This window comes from Pyrus communis, chromosome 13, assembly GCF_041283825.1.
Source record: "Pyrus communis isolate YQ-2024b chromosome 13, ASM4128382v1, whole genome shotgun sequence".
Lineage (NCBI taxonomy): Eukaryota > Viridiplantae > Streptophyta > Magnoliopsida > Rosales > Rosaceae > Pyrus > Pyrus communis.
In genome coordinates this window covers 20,515,374-20,534,275 of record NC_142577.1, presented here as the reverse complement: position 1 = coordinate 20,534,275, position 18,902 = coordinate 20,515,374, and the positions used below count along the sequence as shown (strand labels likewise).

The 18,902-nt window shown below is 36.9% G+C and overlaps 3 protein-coding genes across 5 annotated transcripts; all 3 read left to right on the top strand.

Annotated features, from left to right (window-relative positions):
- The first annotated feature begins 2,340 nt into the window (after window positions 1-2,340).
- Window positions 2,341-3,114, top strand: LOC137738287 (monothiol glutaredoxin-S10-like). Its single transcript, XM_068477915.2, has one exon. It carries the CDS (start codon window positions 2,625-2,627, stop codon window positions 2,931-2,933), a length of 309 nt encoding a protein of 102 aa, XP_068334016.1. The 5' UTR covers window positions 2,341-2,624; the 3' UTR covers window positions 2,934-3,114.
- A 2,034-nt stretch (window positions 3,115-5,148) lies between these two features.
- On the top strand, window positions 5,149-7,538 carry LOC148691921 (uncharacterized). Its single transcript, XM_088683591.1, has 2 exons — window positions 5,149-7,016; window positions 7,190-7,538. Exons 1-2 carry the CDS (start codon window positions 5,591-5,593, stop codon window positions 7,231-7,233), a joined length of 1,470 nt encoding a protein of 489 aa, XP_088539717.1. The 5' UTR covers window positions 5,149-5,590; the 3' UTR covers window positions 7,234-7,538.
- A 4,053-nt stretch (window positions 7,539-11,591) lies between these two features.
- Window positions 11,592-14,457, top strand: LOC137738381 (uncharacterized). Of its 3 annotated transcripts, none has more exons than XM_088682322.1 (6): window positions 11,592-12,094; window positions 13,200-13,274; window positions 13,381-13,450; window positions 13,598-13,717; window positions 13,837-13,897; window positions 14,031-14,457. In XM_088682322.1, exons 1-4 carry the CDS (start codon window positions 12,056-12,058, stop codon window positions 13,663-13,665), a joined length of 252 nt encoding a protein of 83 aa, XP_088538448.1. In that variant the 5' UTR covers window positions 11,592-12,055; the 3' UTR covers window positions 13,666-13,717; window positions 13,837-13,897; window positions 14,031-14,457. The 3 variants fall into 3 exon arrangements, with proteins under 3 accessions (XP_088538448.1, XP_088538446.1, XP_088538445.1); XM_088682320.1 differs by having other exon boundaries at window positions 11,600-12,094; window positions 13,643-13,717; XM_088682319.1 differs by having other exon boundaries at window positions 11,601-12,094; window positions 13,634-13,717.
- Window positions 14,458-18,902: the final 4,445 nt, after the last annotated feature.

Sequence of the window (18,902 nt, the reverse complement as noted above, 5' to 3'; positions counted from 1 at the left end):
CTTCTTGATGCCCATGCATGCCAATGCTGATGTAAAGTTTCATTGCCCGTATCAATTCCAATGCCAATACTAGTGTCAGTGTCAATGAAAGATTCCAATACCAATGCGAACATCCATTGCCAATACTAATGTCAATACCAAATAACAAAAAATCACAAACTTGCCAAGTGAAGATAAAACGGATCTACATCCATCCTAAACAAGCATAAGCAATAAATGTATGTCCTGTTAGAGGAGTATTGTTCAAGTAAATCATATCTCCGAAGGTTTAAAGATTAATATTGTAATCTGATTCTGATTGTATTCCTGATTTTGTAGAGATCCTTCTTTGTATGTCAAGTACACACGCTTGTATATATAGGCCTTTGTGCTAGGTTTATATTTTCTATATGGTACTCCTCTTTCTGATCCCACTTCTTCTTGGCTCATTGCAGTATCTCATTATGACTGGTCCAAATATTGTATTTCCGATAAACCAATTGCTCAGTTTATGGCTCGTCCGACTATGACGCATTTAATTGTTGCCAAACGTGTTCTATGTTATGTTAAAAGTTCCTTGGACTTCGGTTTAATTTTTGGCCTCACCCTGGTCTCCTTACTCTAGAGTTATTCTAATGCCAATTGGGCCGCTTGTCCTGAAACTCGTCGACCGACATCCGACTATCTCTTATTTCTAGGCCTGAATCTCATATCATGGAAAACAGGCTACTGTTTCTCGTTCTAGTGCGAAGTCTGAATATCGGGCTCTTGCTCACACCTGTGCCTAATCTCTTTGGGTGTCCTATTTACTTCATGAACTTCGGTTTCAGGCCTCTTTGCTCACCTATCTGTTTTGTGATAATCTCAGTACTACATAAATGGCAGCCAACCCGGTGTTTCATGCTCGCACAAAGCAAATGAAGTTAGATTATCATTTTGTTCGTGAACATTTAAGCTTGGCACTCATAGAGTTCAGTTCATTCCATGCTCGGATCAACATGCGGATATCTTGACAAAGGGTCTCTATAAACCATGGTTTCTTCTTCTACGGTTCAAACTTGCTGCATCTCGACTGGGGTGTGTTAGAGAAAGAGTCTTGAAATTATATCTCCTATGGTTTAGAATTAATATTGTAATGTGATTCTGATTGTACTCATGATTTGTAGAGATCCTTACTTAATTATATGTCAAGTATACACACTTGTATATAGGCCTTTGTGCTGTGAATATAATTGTCAAAGTATAATTTTTATTGTCCAAACTAAGCACCACCTTCATTTCCCGATCAACGATCATCCCAGACTAAACATGATCACGTTTCACTTTTATATTTTCCAACAGGACAAATAGAAAAACAATCTTTGTTGAACAAGTAAACCAAATCCACACGGACAAGCTAGCTAACTTAGAACTTATACCTCTAAATACTAGCTAAGGAAACAAAACACAATCTCCTAATTTCCTAACGTTATATTCCCATACAAGATCCTTGACAAATTAATAACTATCAGGATAAGACGACAAGTCAACACCAAATTTTCGATGGTAATTTTTTTAATGATTATTTCGAGTGTAATAGCCGCATGATCATTTATGTTATAAACTCACATGTTATAATATAAATAGTCGACAAATATGTATTTAAAATTCTTGAAAAAAATTGTTCCGACTTAAGACATACACAGAAGTGGCGTGGCCAGTTCCATCTCTCTCACTCTCCTTTTGAAATTCTTGTTTAGTTCGGATTGATATTCTAGCTATGCATGCACACATCATCTGTAAATTTGCCAACTTAAAATTCTTAAGGCCCGATGCATGCATCACAGCATCATCTTCTGTGTGATGCAACTATTCGTGCGCGTCTTCATCTGACACCTAATTATATCCAAAGTTGACATTCGTTATCATGCTTAAGTCCCTCAAAAAAAAATTGCGAAAGAGACTCTCTTAAGAATGAGACTTTTTATAAACTCTTTACCACCTCATGTTCTTGGTATAATATTTTATAATGTTGACACGAGAATTTACGTTAAACTAAATCTATAAAGAGTCTCACTTTAAGAGAGTCTCTTAGCATTTCTCGAAAAGAAAACCATAGTCCCATAACTTCATTTTCATTCCACTTTCGGCCACGTTTGGCTTATCTCTATAGTATCTTATATTCTTGGCACACAAGGTTAGTGTATTAAGCCACACAAGTGCCTTTCATATCAAAGGCAGTTTGGGCATCAATCCAAATATCTAAAGGAACCTTCTGCTTTTGCATTCCCTTTTTCATATTGGATTAAAAATAAATGCATATAATATGTAATCCCACCTTGCTAGCTTTCCATTTGGCTAGCCTATATATACATGCTCATAAGATGTCCAATTCCATCAACGCCAAACCAATCTTCTACTACTACTTCTTCTAAGTTGCATACCCACAAGCTGATCATTACCTACATTTGCTCCATTTCCACAATTTTTCCTCACCTTCCCATCTAGTTTTCTTGGCTTCCACAAAAATTCCATTAAGTCTTTAAACCCTAATCTGATCGTAGTCATCCTTACCAAATAATTTTCATATTAGCCACATACATTTCATTTTTTGGGGTACATTTGAATTTCTTCTTGCTATTCTAGATCGATAGTATATAAATCAAATGGATCGTGTAGCAAAATTAGCATCACAAAAGGCTGTAGTGATATTCAGTAAGAGCTCGTGCTGCATGTCCCATGCAATCAAGAGATTGTTTTACGAACAAGGAGTGAGTCCTGCAATCTATGAGCTCGATGAGGAGTCAAGAGGGAAGGAGATGGAGTGGGCTTTGATAAGGCTAGGGTGCCAACCCTCAGTGCCTGCTGTCTTCATTGGTGGAAAACTTGTGGGATCAGCCAATACAGTCATGACACTTCATCTCAATGGTTCGCTAAAGAAATTGCTAAAAGATGCAGGAGCATTGTGGCTCTAATTAGCATCATTAACATTAATTGGAGCATATATATTATATACGCACCAATCTATATCTGTCCCAAATAATTAAGGGCTAACTCAGTTGTATTTTTCTTTTAATCTTCCAGCGGCTTAAAGTACAATGCAACTACACATATCACTTTTGAATGTATGCCTAAATATACTATATGTTAATCAAATAGACCAGGATGAGTGATCGATTATCACCCTTTCTTTCAAATTATACGTACATATTTTCTTGATTTAATAATCGAAAGAACATAATTAATGTCCTATCAAAGAAAAAAAAACACGATTCAATTTCTTCTGATGTAACCCAAAAAAAAATTCTTATTTCAAGTTGATAATAATCTAGTTGGTTTAATTATTTAAGAAAGTGAACAAATAGAAAACGAAAGAAGATAGTTAGCATATATGGTCACCATTACATTAATAATAAGAGTCCGTTTTTGTTCACCCCTTAACCCAAGGTAATTGTTACCTATGAGTAAATTAATTACCATAGCTCAGTGCCATGCACAAGGATTAATCGAATGTGATATAGTAGGCTGAAGATTATGAGGTGCGCGAATTTGCGTTATATTCTATGATGCTTAATCTAAATTTTAATTGGATTATCGACTTTATTGCAGCTATATGTAAATTTATATTCTTGATAGTGTTGTTCCATCACGCATAAATAAATAAATAAATAAATATATATATATACACACACACATACACACATATATATACATTTATATATATATGGCCTTTCCGGTTCTCGTGGGGTTCACCCAGACAGCCTCAAAGCTTTACATAAACACATTTAGTTAGCAATCAACTAAATGCGTATTCCTATTACACTTTAATTATCATCATGATAGTCATTTGGAATCGGTATGGTGTGTGCTTGTAGAATCTATGAAGTTGAAAAGGAAGGAAGTATCATATATTAAGTTATGTTCCTCTTTTGTTGTTCTAGCTCATTGCATGGCGCTTGTTTTGCGCTTAGTGATAGATTTAGAAACTTTTCCGAATAAGATGGAGTTGACATAGAATTTAGATTGTTTTGAATTCCTACTTCTCGGTCTCTTTGGGATATTTTGTCAAACGTCTTGCTCAAGTAAAAATCAAACAATTAAGGAAAACTACAATTCCATCTACATAGTTGTCATTATAATCTTTTGCGTTATAATCTCATTCTTAAGTGGAGGAACTCCCAAGGAATGAGCTAGCTAGGAATTGATGTACATGAGTGAAGCTAAAAGTTTCATTATATTTGTTGTCAAATCTTTGCAAAAGAGAGATACTTTCGAAGTTAACCATTGCTTTTTTGCTGAATTATTCCAAAATATTGTAGTAGCATACGCTAGCAGCTATTTCCCAATCCCAAATCTCTTTCCTAATTACATCTTCCATCATACAAAGTTATTATCTTTATTTTATTTTATTTTATTTTTGAAAGCAACGGGATTCATTAGATAAAGAGAAGCAATAGCACAATACAAAACGAGCTGGACAAGAAAACCAGCAAATTAATAACAAAACATCAAGATGAATATTAGGAGGTTCCTCAAAGTTTCAAACCAAGAGCACTCGTATGGAATTTAACTATATAATATATTAGTATATGTGATGTCGCACTTTGTAGGTTCTAATGATACTTCACTTTTGTGGCGGGAAAGTGATACTTCATCTATATTATATATAATGTGGCAATTTGTAATTTGCATTCTCCCATTTTCGAAAAGCGAGCTAGATAGGCAATATATTCACCTTGTCTATGTTTTGTGATGGAATTGATTCCTAGTTATCTTATAAAAATATATATGAAAAGAGGCTCAACAATTGCCAAGTTGAAAAGGAGAATGATCACGAACAATGTGTACCTCAAATATCAACGATTAAGAACTGCAGCATATAAAAGTTGGATTAGTTAATTACGAGAGTGTATTTGCTTTTAGCACTCAAGTTGGAATATTCTTTCTACGTTTTGATCAGGAGGTTAAGTAGTATTGTGCTATGCCAGCAAAAACTCAACCATGATAGAAATGTACATTAGGACGGTATTTTAGGTTTATATTGTACTTTACGTACGGACGGTCTGAAGTATACGGGAGATTCCAACTCTTGAAGTGATATGGGCTTGTGAAGTATGGGAATGGATCAATTTCTAGTAGGATCCATTGTTAGAGTATAGTGTTTTAACATTGTGACACTTGTCACAATCTTACTATAGTTAGTTAGTTAGGTGTTATATGTAACAGTATATATAAGAACTCATGAGGTAATTACCTTAATCATCAAGAAATATAACAGATTGTTCTTCTCTCTCTAACTTCTCTCTAGTCTCTCTTTCTTTCTCCTCTGTTCTTGATTCAATATACAAGATTACAGTATATGTTAATCATCTGATATAGGTTAACATGGTATCAATCGCCATTGTTGCTTACGCTTGAAGATACGATCCTCTGTTGCTTCCGCCTTCTTGGATTCGGATTGGTTTTTTTTTTTTTTTTTTCTTTCTCGATCCGACTTCGTCTTCTCCTATTTCTCATTTCTGCAATTTCTAGGGTTTCCTATCGTTCTTTTGCTCTTCTTTGGTCCGTGCTCAATTCTGCACACCTTGTGTTTGTTGTATTGTCTCACTGACAAGTTGATCTTGAATTCACGATGGTGACTGCTTCACAACTACAACTCCTTCAATCTCCGATTACGGGCCTGATTTCCTCCATTTCTACGTCGGTTAATGTCAAGCTTGATGATTCGAACTATCTCAATTGGCACTTCCAGATGGAACTTTTGCTTGATAGCAATGGCATCATGGGGTATGTTGATGGTTCGATTGCCTGTCCGTCTCAATATGCTTCGTCATCCGGTGAATCTGGTATCTCTTCTTCTTCTCTGAATGATGAATACATAGTATGGAAAATGCATGACCGAGCTATTATGCAATTGCTTACTGCCACTTTATCTCCTATTGCCATGTCTTGTGCGATTGGTAGTACTAGCTCCAAGGATCTGTGGTTTAGGTTAAAGGAACAATTCTCAACTGTTTCTCGGACTAGCATCTTTCAGATGAAATCCAATTTGCAAACCATTAAAAAGGGGTCCGATTCGATTTCTCAATATCTTCATCGCATTAAGGAAGCGCGAGACTATTTGTCTGCTGCTGGGGTTTTTTTTGCGGATGAAGACATTGTTATTCTTGCTTTGAATGGTTTACCTGCTGAGTATAACACTTTCAGGTGTATTATCAGGGGGCGTGAAAGTGTGATTTCACTGAAAGATTTTCGGTCACAGTTACTTGCAGAGGAAATCATTGTTGACAATTCAGTTCATAATCCTCTTATGACAGCTATGGTTGCTAATACAGGTTCCACTTACACAAAAGGGGCTTCGGTTCAGTCTCAGGGTTTCTCTCCTCATCATGGTCAATCTCAGGCAGCCACTGGAGGCTTTCGTCCCTATAATGGGAATAAGAACAAGGGCAAGGGTCGTTTTAATCAGGGCTCGAGATTTTATAATTCTAGACCAGTGTTTTCCCCCATGGCACATATGCTTCCTCACTCTAATCCTGGAGTTCTTGGTCCATCTCCTGGTCAACAGTTTGGTCGTCCTTCTGCACCTCTGCCTCACATTTGTCAGTTGTGCAATTCTGAGGGACATACTGCCCCATTCTGTGGAGCTTCTTCACATGAGCCAACAAAATGTCACATTTGTGGTCGAAGTAACCATACAACTTGGTATTGCTTCCATAATGATAGGGGTCCCAATTACATGGGAATGCATAACCCTTCTTCTGTTTTTCCCCAGTCCTCATATGTTATGCAACCACCGCCTGTTCAGTATACTTCCTATCAAGCTCCTCCTCAGCATTCCTCATTACCACCTTCTCAGTTTCATGCACCGCAACCCCCTATGCAAGCCATGCACACAGTGCACAACCCTGCACCTCAGTCCTCAAGTTCTTCAGGTCCTTCTCAAGTGTGGCTCACGGACTCTGGGGCCACCAATCATATGACAGCTGATTTGACTAATCTGTCCCTGGCATCACCATATCCATCAAATGAAACAATTCACACTGCAAATGGGGAAGGTTTGAAAGTATCTCATGTTGGTCATTCTACTATTCATACATCAGTTTCTCCAATCAAATTGAACTCTGTGCTCTGTGTTCCTCAATTAACTCAGAACCTGTTGTCAGTACATCGCATTTGCCTTGACAATAATTGCTGGCTTATATTTGATGCTTTTTGTTTTTGGATTCAGGACAAAACCACAGGGAGGATTCTCTACAGAGGCTTGTGCAGTAATGGGCTGTATCCTATCCACTCTTTGTCCACTTCCAATTTCCAGAAGAATAATCAAGCTAAGGCCTTTCTTGGACAGCTTGTTCAATCTGATCTGTGGCACCATAGGTTAGGTCATCCAACAAATAATGTTGTCTCTCTGATGTTGCATAAATCTAATGTACCTGTTCTCAAATCCTCATTACCTATGCTATGTCATACCTGTCTAGAAGGCAAATTTAGCAAGCTCCCTTTTCCAAAGCATGTCAATAAGTCAGTCATTCCTTTTGAAACTATTCATACAGATTTGTGGGGTCCTGCACCATGTATATCAGTGGATGGTTATAGATATTACACCATCTTTATAGACGAATGTACCAGATACTGCTGGATTTTCCCTTTAATAAACAAGTCTGATTTGTTCTCTACGTTTGTTGCTTTTCATTCCTTTGTTGTTACTCAGTTTTCTGCCTCAATTAAAATTCTTCAGTCTGATGGGGGGGGGAGAGTATACCAGCCTCAAATTGAAACATTTTCTTCTTGACAACGGCATTTCACATCACTTATCTTGTCCCTATACCCCTGAACAAAATGGGGTAGCTGAAAGGAAGCATAGACATATCATTGAAACCACTATCACACTGCTCCAAACAGCCAAGTTGCCACATCAGTTCTGGTCTTATGCTTGTCAAACAGCCACCTATCTCATCAATCGAATGCCTACTGCTGTCCTTCATAACAAATCTCCGTTTGAGGTCCTATTTGGGACATATCCAATGCTTACACATATTCGAATTTTTGGATGTGCTTGTTTTCCCCTTCTCAAACCCTATAATAGTACCAAACTACAAGCAAAAACCACAAAGTGTGTGTTTCTAGGGTATGCCACAAAATATAAAGGTTATTTGTGCTATCATGTGTCTACAAAGAAAGTGTTTGTTTCTAGGCATGTTATCTTTGATGAACAATATTTTCCCTATACAGATTTATTGACTGCATCTTCCAACACAGTTTCAAATGCACATAGAATTGTCTGTCCATCTTCTAGTTTCAATTGTCCTGCCCCTATAGTTACTCCCGAAAATAGAATTGTCTCATTTATCCCAGAATCACCTCATCAACCTTCTACCTTGGATTTGCCTGAAGTCTCTCCAAGTTCTCAGTCCATTACTGCTCCAATCCAAGTCTCTTCTCAGATCCCTGTGGTACCTGATATCGGTTCCACTTCTGCATCGGAAATACCTGTTTTTAATCCTGATACTCTGTCAGTAGTTTTGCCCATTCCTCCACTTAATTTGCATCCTATGCAAACCCGAAGCAAGAGTGGGATTTTCAAAAAAAAGGCTCTCTTAGCCAGTGTTCAGGATTCTGGGGGCACTGATCTATCCTTGGTTGAACCAGCTAGTTATAAATCTGCCATCAAAGTACCTGTGTGGTTAGCAGCCATGAAAGAAGAAGTTAATGCGTTACATGTTCAAGGCACTTGGAGTCTAGTTCACTTACCAGCAAACAAGAACCTGGTTGGATGTAAATGGATTTTCAAGATTAAGAGACACTCAGATGGGTCTATTGCAAGACACAAAGCCCGGTTAGTTGCTAAGGGCTTCAGTCAAGAACCCGGGTTGGATTATGGGGAGACTTTTAGCCCTGTAGTGAAACCTACTACAGTACGGTTAGTTCTTGCTCTTGCTGCTCAGTTTAATTGGTCTCTTCGCCAGTTGGATGTTAAAAATGCATTTTTGCATGGCCTTCTACAAGAGGAGGTCTACATGTCTCAACCTCTAGGTTTTGAAGATCCAACTCATCATTCTCTCGTGTGTAAGCTGCATAAATCTCTCTATGGTCTCAAGCAGGCTCCTCGGGCCTGGAATGAACGCTTTACTCAGTTTGTTCCTTCTTTGGGATTTGAGACCACATATTCTGACTCATCTCTGTTTGTTAAGCATGTTGGTCATGACATTGTGGTGTTGCTTCTCTATGTGGATGACATCATTATAACTGGCAATGCTTCTGGTGCAATTACACAGGTTATTAGTGCTCTCACCACTGAGTTTGATATCAAGGACTTAGGCTTACTCCACTACTTCTTAGGGATTCAAATCACTAAGACTGCACATGGTTTGTTCCTGTCCCAAACCAAATATGTTGAGGATTTGTTGATTAAATCTGAGATGATTGAAGCCAAACCGTGTGATACCCCTTGTCTTCCTTACAACAGGTTACTGAAGGAGGATGGGGAACCTTATTCCAATCCTACGTTGTATCGAAGTCTTGTAGGAGCTCTTCAATACTTGACTTTCACACGGCCTGACATTGCTTTCTCTGTGCACCAAGTGTGTCAGTTCATGCAGAATCCAATGGTGTCCCATTTTACTGCGGTTAAACGCATATTGCGTTATCTGAAGGGCACAATGCAGATTGGTATATCATATACTAAAGGCGATTTGCAGTTGAAGGCTTTTAGTGATGCTGATTGGGCAGGGGACCCTAATGACAGGCGATCTACTACTGGTTTGGTGGTCTTTTTGGGTGATAGTCCGATTTCCTGGTCCTCTAAGAAGCAGCAAACTGTTTCTCGATCCTCAACCGAAGCTGAGTACCGAGCTTTATCGTTTACATCTGCTGAGTTGGATTGGATCAAACAGTTGTTAGTTTTTCTGCACATTCCCTTACCTAGTGTGCCTGTTCTCTTTTGTGACAATCTGTCAGCCATTGCCTTGTCTTTCAACCCTGTCCAACATCAAAAGACCAAGCACATCGAAGTCGACGTCCATTTTGTTCGCGAAAGGGTCTCACAGAAACAACTATCAGTGCAATTTGTGTCTTCTCAAGAGCAGTTTGCCGATATTCTTACCAAGGGCTTGAGTGGTCCTCTTTTCCGCACTCATTGCCGCAATCTCATGCTTGGTTCATCACCGCATGTTCTTGAGGGGGGATGTTAGAGTATAGTGTTTTAACATTGTGACACTTGTCACAATCTTACTATAGTTAGTTAGTTAGGTGTTATATGTAACAGTATATATAAGAACTCATGAGGTAATTACCTTAATCATCAAGAAATATAACAGATTGTTCTTCTCTCTCTAACTTCTCTCTAGTCTCTCTTTCTTTCTCCTCTGTTCTTGATTCAATATACAAGATTACAGTATATGTTAATCATCTGATATAGGTTAACATCCATGACATAGAAGCCCATTCATCTTGAAGCTTGTAAGTATAAAGTACAAACCATCCGATTTGGCTTTTTACCAAATGAACCTCATAATCTTAAAACTTGATTAACCATAAAATCTTTTTATTTATGCTCAATGTATGTTACTATGTGTAGATATAGGGTTGTTTTTTTTTTTTTTTTTTCAAACAACTAATTTCACTAAAATTAAAACATATTAATACAAAGTGAGGCAAATCCAAAAACAATTCACAATACTAAAGCAAAAGTGCAGCCCATTACAAAAAAAATAATAAGAAGAAGAAAACAATCCTAAAAAATGAGTCCATAACAATACTTAAGCCGACATCTCTAGATCTGGAAACGAGAACCAGCGTCCTCCACCAAAATAGTAGCACCACCATCGCCAAGCCTCCACCACCAGAAAGAAGAGCCAATGAATCGAAAGGATGAACGGGAAATGGGGGTAAGCAAGTCACCCACCCTAAAAGCAGTCCCATAATCCTACCAAATAGTGCAAGTTTCACTTTAGCGGCCAGCAAAACCCAAAGCACGCCTCCAACTGAAGTCCAGGGAGGAAGAACTCGAGAAGACGAATAGTCGAAATAGGTGGGGCAATAACTCATGGCTAGTAACAACAATTTGGAAAGAAAAATGTTTGAAGCTCTGATCTGAGACAAGGTCTTCCATCAATTGAGACAAAGCCCATGGAAATTGAGAAAAATTCAAGGAAAATGAAAGAAGCTCAGAGAAAAACTACCAGAAATCAAGGGCCAAAGATGATAATAAAATAAAAAAGGCAGGAGATGGAGAATAGGGAAAAAGGAGAAGGGGATTAAGGAAGAGGGAGATGAGGTTGCCACTGACCCCACTCAAGGGGAGAGGTCGACTGCTGAAGGTAAGATTGGGTTTGGGGGTTCTTGACTTTGGGTGACAGAGAGTGGCACTATGGTATCAACAAACTTCTGTACATATAAGGTCTTTATGTTGACAAATTGTTTATCTCGACTACATATATCATACTTGAAAATATTAATTAACATGATGTCATACTTTGCATGTCGGTTAATATTTTAGAGAAAACGATATTTTTGTATGTAATATATGCTCTGAGCTAAACGTGTATATGGTTATTGATGAGCTTCACGTGCTTTAAACTAGTATATAATTGTTCTATCTATTAAGTAGCAAATCACAGAAGGAAAAACAACCCCCTGCATGCATATTATCTATAGCTAGTCAAATTGTTGACACTCAATTTTGCTTTATTTACACCACTGCCATCAAAACTGTGGCTGGGTTGGAGGGTAATTATCAAAACTTATAAGGGTAATTTTGTCTATATCTACGGTTTTGCCAGCTTATTGTAAAATGGCCCATTGATTTTGCATTATTTACATATATACCATTGCGCGCGCGGTTGTACTCCAGACAAATTTGACGGATTGGGTTGAGAACTTGAGAGAGATATGGGAGGATTTTACGGGGGATTTCAGGGATTTGCATACAGAGGAAGATGGGACAAAGAGAGGGATTTGCATATCTTCACACAAAAGCTCTGCAAATCAGTCTGCCTTTCTAACCCAGCGCCGTTTCATTTCGTCTTCCTTCTGGAGCCCTCCCTGTTTTCCACAGCTCCTCTCGCACTACCTAAAGCCGAAACCAAACCTAGCTATGCAGAAATCAAATCGCAGGTCTCCGACACCCACAAAGGTAAAACGCTGTAGAGAAGATATGCCGAGGGTTCATGTCTAATGTCTTTGTGGGTTTTTCAGAAGATATTCAAGATGTAGGGATTCACGGGCCCCTACATCTTGAATTTGTATAATATGCTCATGGATTTGCTCTGTTTGTTTTCATGTACAAATTGGTGAATGTTGAACAAAATGCCTGCATGTTGGATCGCTTGATTCATTGTTGTAATTTTATATATTGCATAATCGCAAGGCTCTTGATATCATTAATTGTTGGTTTTGGTACTTGGCAATGGAAACCTCATCGCATTTTGTCTGCATTGATTTGGGTATTTTTACAGGAACAAATGTTTAGTTTTTGTTGTATTTAGATCAGAATTATTAATTTATTTATGACATTCAAACTTTCTGAAATTTCGGTCTATATTTGGTGGTTTTGTGATTCATGGTTGTATTCGATTTTTGGATTGTTGGTATCTGAATCCTAAGTTTAGCAATCAGTACAATATAGATTAGGCATTGAAACAGATGCAACTACAGTCATGTTTTTTCTACGTACTGTTGCCTATATTTTTTTGTTCTTTTGAGAAGTGCACAGAAAACGTAGTTTAACGAAAAGACATATGAATATGATACATGTATAACAAAGGTGTGCATAATGGATAGTACAGACGTTGCATAGCTTCAACATGTGTTTGCACTTTCATGGTGTGGTTTAGATTTTTGTACCATATTAATTTCGTATTTCATATCATATTATGCTTAAAGAATGTTGTGTTAATTAAAATAGGAGAAAACATTTAGAGCTCTAGCGGTTCTGATGATATGGTGTTCTGGATGTTCCGGTGGATGTTGAGGAGTTTTAAGTAAAAGAAAAGCCTTATGCAGAAGAGTTAGAATATAATTGCTATACATGGAAGAGTTGGAATATAATTACCAGGACAGAATTACAAACAATTTTGTAGTGCACCTGGAAGACGAGTTTTCATTCCTTTTTGGCTGTTCGTTATTGGTATATAAATTTTAACTACTATTTTTCCCCTCACCCAATATATTATGTTCAGTTCTGGCATTCCCCTCAAAACATTGTTTCCGTGTCATTTTTCTCTTTTTTCTGTGTTCAGCTCACATACCTTACGTACATATTGGAGACTACAATACATTCAGAGAATCGCAGCCTGCATCGCTTGCTTCCTCAGGTGCGTACTTCCATTTTGAGAGTAAAATCAAAACTCTTATTTGCTTTCAATATGTAATAGTTATCACTAACTTTTCTTTTTCTGTCTTATTGTATTTCGCATGTAGAGAGCTAGAACTAGAAGGACAGTAAAATGCTCGAATAATGGAACAGAATTGAGGTTATGCCCGAGATATGGTAATCTTTCTGCTTTACCAAAGCCAAATCACAATTTGTTTTAACACAAAGAAAGATGCTCTGTTAATCCAGGGATATGGCACCCCCTTTGTTTTTTGGATTGGATTTGGTGCATTATCGAATAAGTGTTTTCTTTTTTTTTTGGAGAATCATCAAATAAGTGCTTATGTATGCTGTCTGCAGATATTACAGTAATAACTGCAAATACAAGTTGAGAGGAAGATCATATTCCTTTTGTGGTGCAGCTGGAGTTCGTTATCGTCTGCGGTAATCTTCAACTCAAGTTGTATGAAAATGCTTGGGTGCTTTTGAAGGGTCGACAATAGAATCCTTTCCTTCTTTTAACTTAATTGATCTAATTTTCTTTCTATTAAATGATGGAGTAGCCGATCAGAGCCCATTGAAACGCAAGAAGAGATTGAAATTGGGGAATGCTCACTGAGGCTGGTAAGGAATTGAAATTGGAAATTAGGAAGTGACAACATTTGTTTGATCTGAGTGCAGAGTCAATGGATGGAACTTTTGCTGCAGTATATAGTTATAAGGTCAAGTGCTCATTGAGGCTTTCTTTTTACCGTAGGTAAGTCAAAGAAAGCTAAGAAATAGAAAAAGAAGGATGGTAATTCATTTGAAACTCGAGAAGAGATTGAAATTGGTGAAATGCTCACTGAGGCTGGTAAGGAAATGAAACTGGAAATTGTGAAGCAGATCAGGATCCTCTCCTGAGCTTAGGAGGTTGAGCCTCCTGAGTAAATCCATCGGACCGTTGAAATTTGATCCAATGGCTACAAACAAAAAGCCCTCTAAAAATTATAAAAATTGTAGCCGTTATATCAAATTCACTGATCCGCCATTTTGGACTCAATTTTGGATATATGTGGATGTGCATTTTAGCCACATCACCATCATTCTAAAATTCATGCAAATTGTATATAGCTTGGATTTAGAAATCCGCTATTTTGGTTGTACATAGAATGCAAATTGAAAAACTTATTTTACCATGTGGACTCAACTGCTTTGATTGGTTTATGAATTATTTAGATATGGATGGGTTGAACTATGGTTATGATTTCAAAACTCGTAGTGGGGCGCGGACATTCTACCTAGTATAGACTACTCCGCATGCAGCTAAAGATGTAAATTCTGTTTGTGTGTTTCATTGGCGTGGCCTTGGTTGCTTCATCCCTACTTCAAGTTAATTAGCTTTCGTCAGGATAAAAAGCTGCAGCGGAGAGAAAGCTATCGCAAGCATGTACATTTCATCAGACACGCACTTGTCCTGCTTTTCATCCATGTCATCGATATATATATATATATATAAACTCTGGAGAGTTCAGTTCGATGCATGTATGCATATATATTCAAGAACTTGAAAAAGGTTGATAAAAAGATGATTAGAAGGGTCACTAATTCATGACTTGATGTAAGCGGCCAATTACTGTTTGTAATGAAGAGGTAAATTCCCAATTTACAAGCTCCAAAACTAACTCTAAACCCTAGTATTAATACAAAGATTAGCCGATATAATCGGCATTAACGCACCAAAAGCAAAAGAATTCTCTCGTTGCCGAAATCGTACAAGTAATAGTGAAGATTCCAATCCCATCTACTTTCACTTTGTATTATTAGATTGATTTTCCCAAGGCTAACCAAATAAAATTAGGACGTGATGACGCTAAAACCTATATAATTGTGCTGGCTTTTATTGTCCTTGACAATTATCATTGGCCTATTATTTTTATTTGAGAAATGTTATGAAAATTTTCTAAAAGGTGAGATTTTCTGTAAATTCTCTATCACCTCAAGATTAATGTTAATTTTCGTGCTAATATTATAAAATATTGTATAAAAAATATGAGGTGATAAATAGTCCATGGAGAGTCTCCTTAGCATTTCTTTTCTTTTTTTAATTAATTTTTTTAGCCAAAATGGTTCTTAAGATTATCATAGTTTCTCACTTTGGCCCGTGAGATTTAAGATCGATAGAAGCGGTCTCCGAGATTGTCATAACTTCTCACTTTTGTTCACCGTTAAATCATTTTGGTTCTTCTGTGAAAAATCCCAATTTAATTAAAGAAATCACTAGTTCAATTAGAGGGATTGATTTGACAAATAGCCTCGGTTTAATAAAGATTTTTCACAGGATGACCAAACCGATTGACGGTGGATAATTGACCAAACTGATTGAAGGTAGACAATTTTAGGAAGCATTTTTACCAATTTTAAATCTTAAAGAGGGACCAAAGTGAGGAATTATGTAAATCTCAATAACCATTTTAGTTAAAAAGCTTATTTTATTTTAACAAAGGACCTGGCTTCTCTACCCGCCCACTTCCCATACACTCTCATCCCCTCCTATTTGTGTGTTCACGGTTAAACCACGTCAACATTTTATATTACTATTGTTTTTTGTCTTATTATCTTTATAAAAAAAATCAATATAAAATGTTGACATGGCTTAACCGTGACCGCACAAAATAGGAGGGGATGAGAGTGTATAGGAAGTAGGAGGGCAGAGCAGCCGAGTCCTTTAACAAAAGTGGCCTAAGATGCATGCCCTCACATCGTGGCACGCTAACCCTCGTGGCAGGCCAAAACATTGTTGTTGACCTCAACATGACAAGCGTCGCGAATTGTCAGCATAATGAATGTCATGACACGCCATGCATTATGTTGACAATTCGTGATGCTTGTTATGATGTGCCATGATGAGAGGGTTAGCATGTCAAGATATGTGACATATCATCGCATGCCAACAATGATGTTTTGGCGTGCCACGATGTGAGAATTAACTTGTCAAAGTGTTAGAAAAATGCATGGCATGACACGCTAACCTTCGCATCGTGGCATGCCAAAACATTGTTGTTGCCCCTGACATAACAAGCGTCGCGAATTGTCAACAAAATGAATAGCGTCAGAATGTATGTCATGACACGCTATGCATTCTGTCAACAATTCGCAATGCTTGTTATGGTGTGCCACAATGGGAGGGTTAGTGTGTCAAGACAAGTCATGGCTTGTCAAGACATGTGATGCCCTACATTATGATGACAACTTGCGAGGCTTGTTATAACATGTATTTTTCTAACACTTTGCGTACTATTTCAAAATGATTTAGGAAAAAGTAGATCTCGAGGTCTAAAATTATTTTTTTAGAAATTAGTACAAAACAAGACACTAGTAATATATGAACGTGTTTTTACCAATAAAAACACGTTCATTAGTAAAGGTGAAAATTTACACGTGTTCTTACCAATAAGAACATGTTCATTAGTAGAGCTGAAAATTTATACATGTTCTTACCGGTAAGAACATGCTCATTAGTGGAGTTGCAAATTTACAAGTGTTCTTACCGGTAATAAACTTTATAAATTTTTAGCTCAAGAACATCTTCTTACTGGTAAGAACACTTTATATATAATTGTCTACTATATTGTAGTAATTTTCAAAAGAATAATTTAAGGCTTCGGAGTCTACCCTGAGTTTTTCACAACACACTCTATGCCAATCCAAGCGTCCAACGTTGCAACCCATACATCAGTGCATATGAAATTTCGTTTTATCAGTAGAAGTCTGGAAAGGTCCCTAGATTGGTGGGTGCTCATTGAGGCAAATCGTGTAGTGTATTTGACATTAGCAGTGTGACTGTGTATGTTGGGTGATCAACTAAGCTTCTTGGTTATTGCTGAACATCAGCACGTGCAGTTTGGTGCGTCCTTGTTAAGTCTGCAGAGGCTCACACCCTCACAGCCGTAGGTAGTGCCAATACGTTCAGCTTTTAGCTAATGGCTACGAGGATTGAGGTCTATGGGTGCATATTGGGGTTAGGTGGGATAATTATATGAGTTGAATTGAACTTGAAGTAGAGAAAGAAAGAAGCAAACATTTTGTCTACATGTTCAAAAACTGTTTTTTGTATACCCTAATTACTCTAGCAGATTATGAAGCATGCTTGTTCGGTGGAGGAATTTTTTATTGTATTTATATCTTCGGCTACGTGGTATTTTCATTCCACTCAAATTATAATATGTAACAGTTAATATCACGTGACCGTATTCTTGACACAAACAAAAATTTATCCATTTTGTGTCATGGGAATTGCTAAATGCTCAAAAGTTTGGTTAGTGGGCTAGACTTTTTTTTTTTAATTTTATTTTTAGATTAAACTATATATTATAAAGGATGGATTCGTAACATCAGTTTTTTGCACAATTTTTGACACACGTTTTTATAGGGTCCACTTCGTAATGTATTTCCATAATGCGAACCGATTATATTTTAGATCTTTCCTCAAAAATCATGTCTACCAATAATCATTGAAATCTGAAACCATATGACCATTGAGTTATAGAATCGTATTTATTCCTTTTCTTCATTATAAATGAATATCTTTATGATTTTATATTTGTCTAATTTTTTGTAAAATGATATGTGAATAATGTTCTAAAATACAAATGATACGAATCGTTAAAATACATTATAAAATAAATTCTATCGAAACGTGTATAAAAAATTATATAAAAGAATGACATTATGAATCCGCGTCTGTATAATATCATGAAATGACAATTTAATTAAATGGTAAACAATTCAAATTCCAGCTCCTAAAAGCAATAGACAAAAAGTCTCATAAAACAAAATATCTTCCTTTTGACCTTTTTACTCACATTTGAATTCATCACCCCCTATTTGTGAACTCATAATTTTTCTTCTCTTACCAAATAATTTTATTAATTTTGAGTCAGACTAATTGGGTTGCGGTAGGGATGTTAGGCAATAGTTATTGGTTTATTTGACCAGAAAAAAAAATTAAAAAAGACATTAATAATTTTACTGGCCCATTCCAAGTTACAGCAGACACTAATCAGTTCATCTTTATTAAATAAAAGGGTGAATTACATTTTATCATTTTAAGTTTGGATGCAGTTGCAATTTCATACAATATCTTTATAATATTTCAATATCATATATTTACTTTTATTTCTCTGCAATTTCATAATTTTGTTAATTTAATTGTTAAGTAATGATGCGGTAAATATAAATCATACATTTGTAATGATGTGTCAGTCAAATTTTTCTAGGTAGCCATATAATTAAATTGCTAACCAATTTTGAAAAAGAAAAAAAAATTGAAAAACTGGAAATTCTCTCTGTTCCCTATCATTCTTCCCCTTTTCCATTCCGCACAAGGCCGCTCCCATCTCAAACCCCACGCGCCGACACCCTGTCTGCAACCCAACAAACCTGCAAACCACCACCTAAACTTCGAGCCCAATTCCCACAATTTTTGTTTTTGGTTTGGTAGGTCTCCCTCTATCTCTTTTCGCTTTCGTAGTTTGTATCTTCTTGAAGTGGCGTTGATTGGAATCCGATTTCGCAATCAAAAATCGTTGAAGCGAGAGCACGCCAAGACTCATGCCATCAATTCAAAGAGTTAATAGAAAGTCTCACT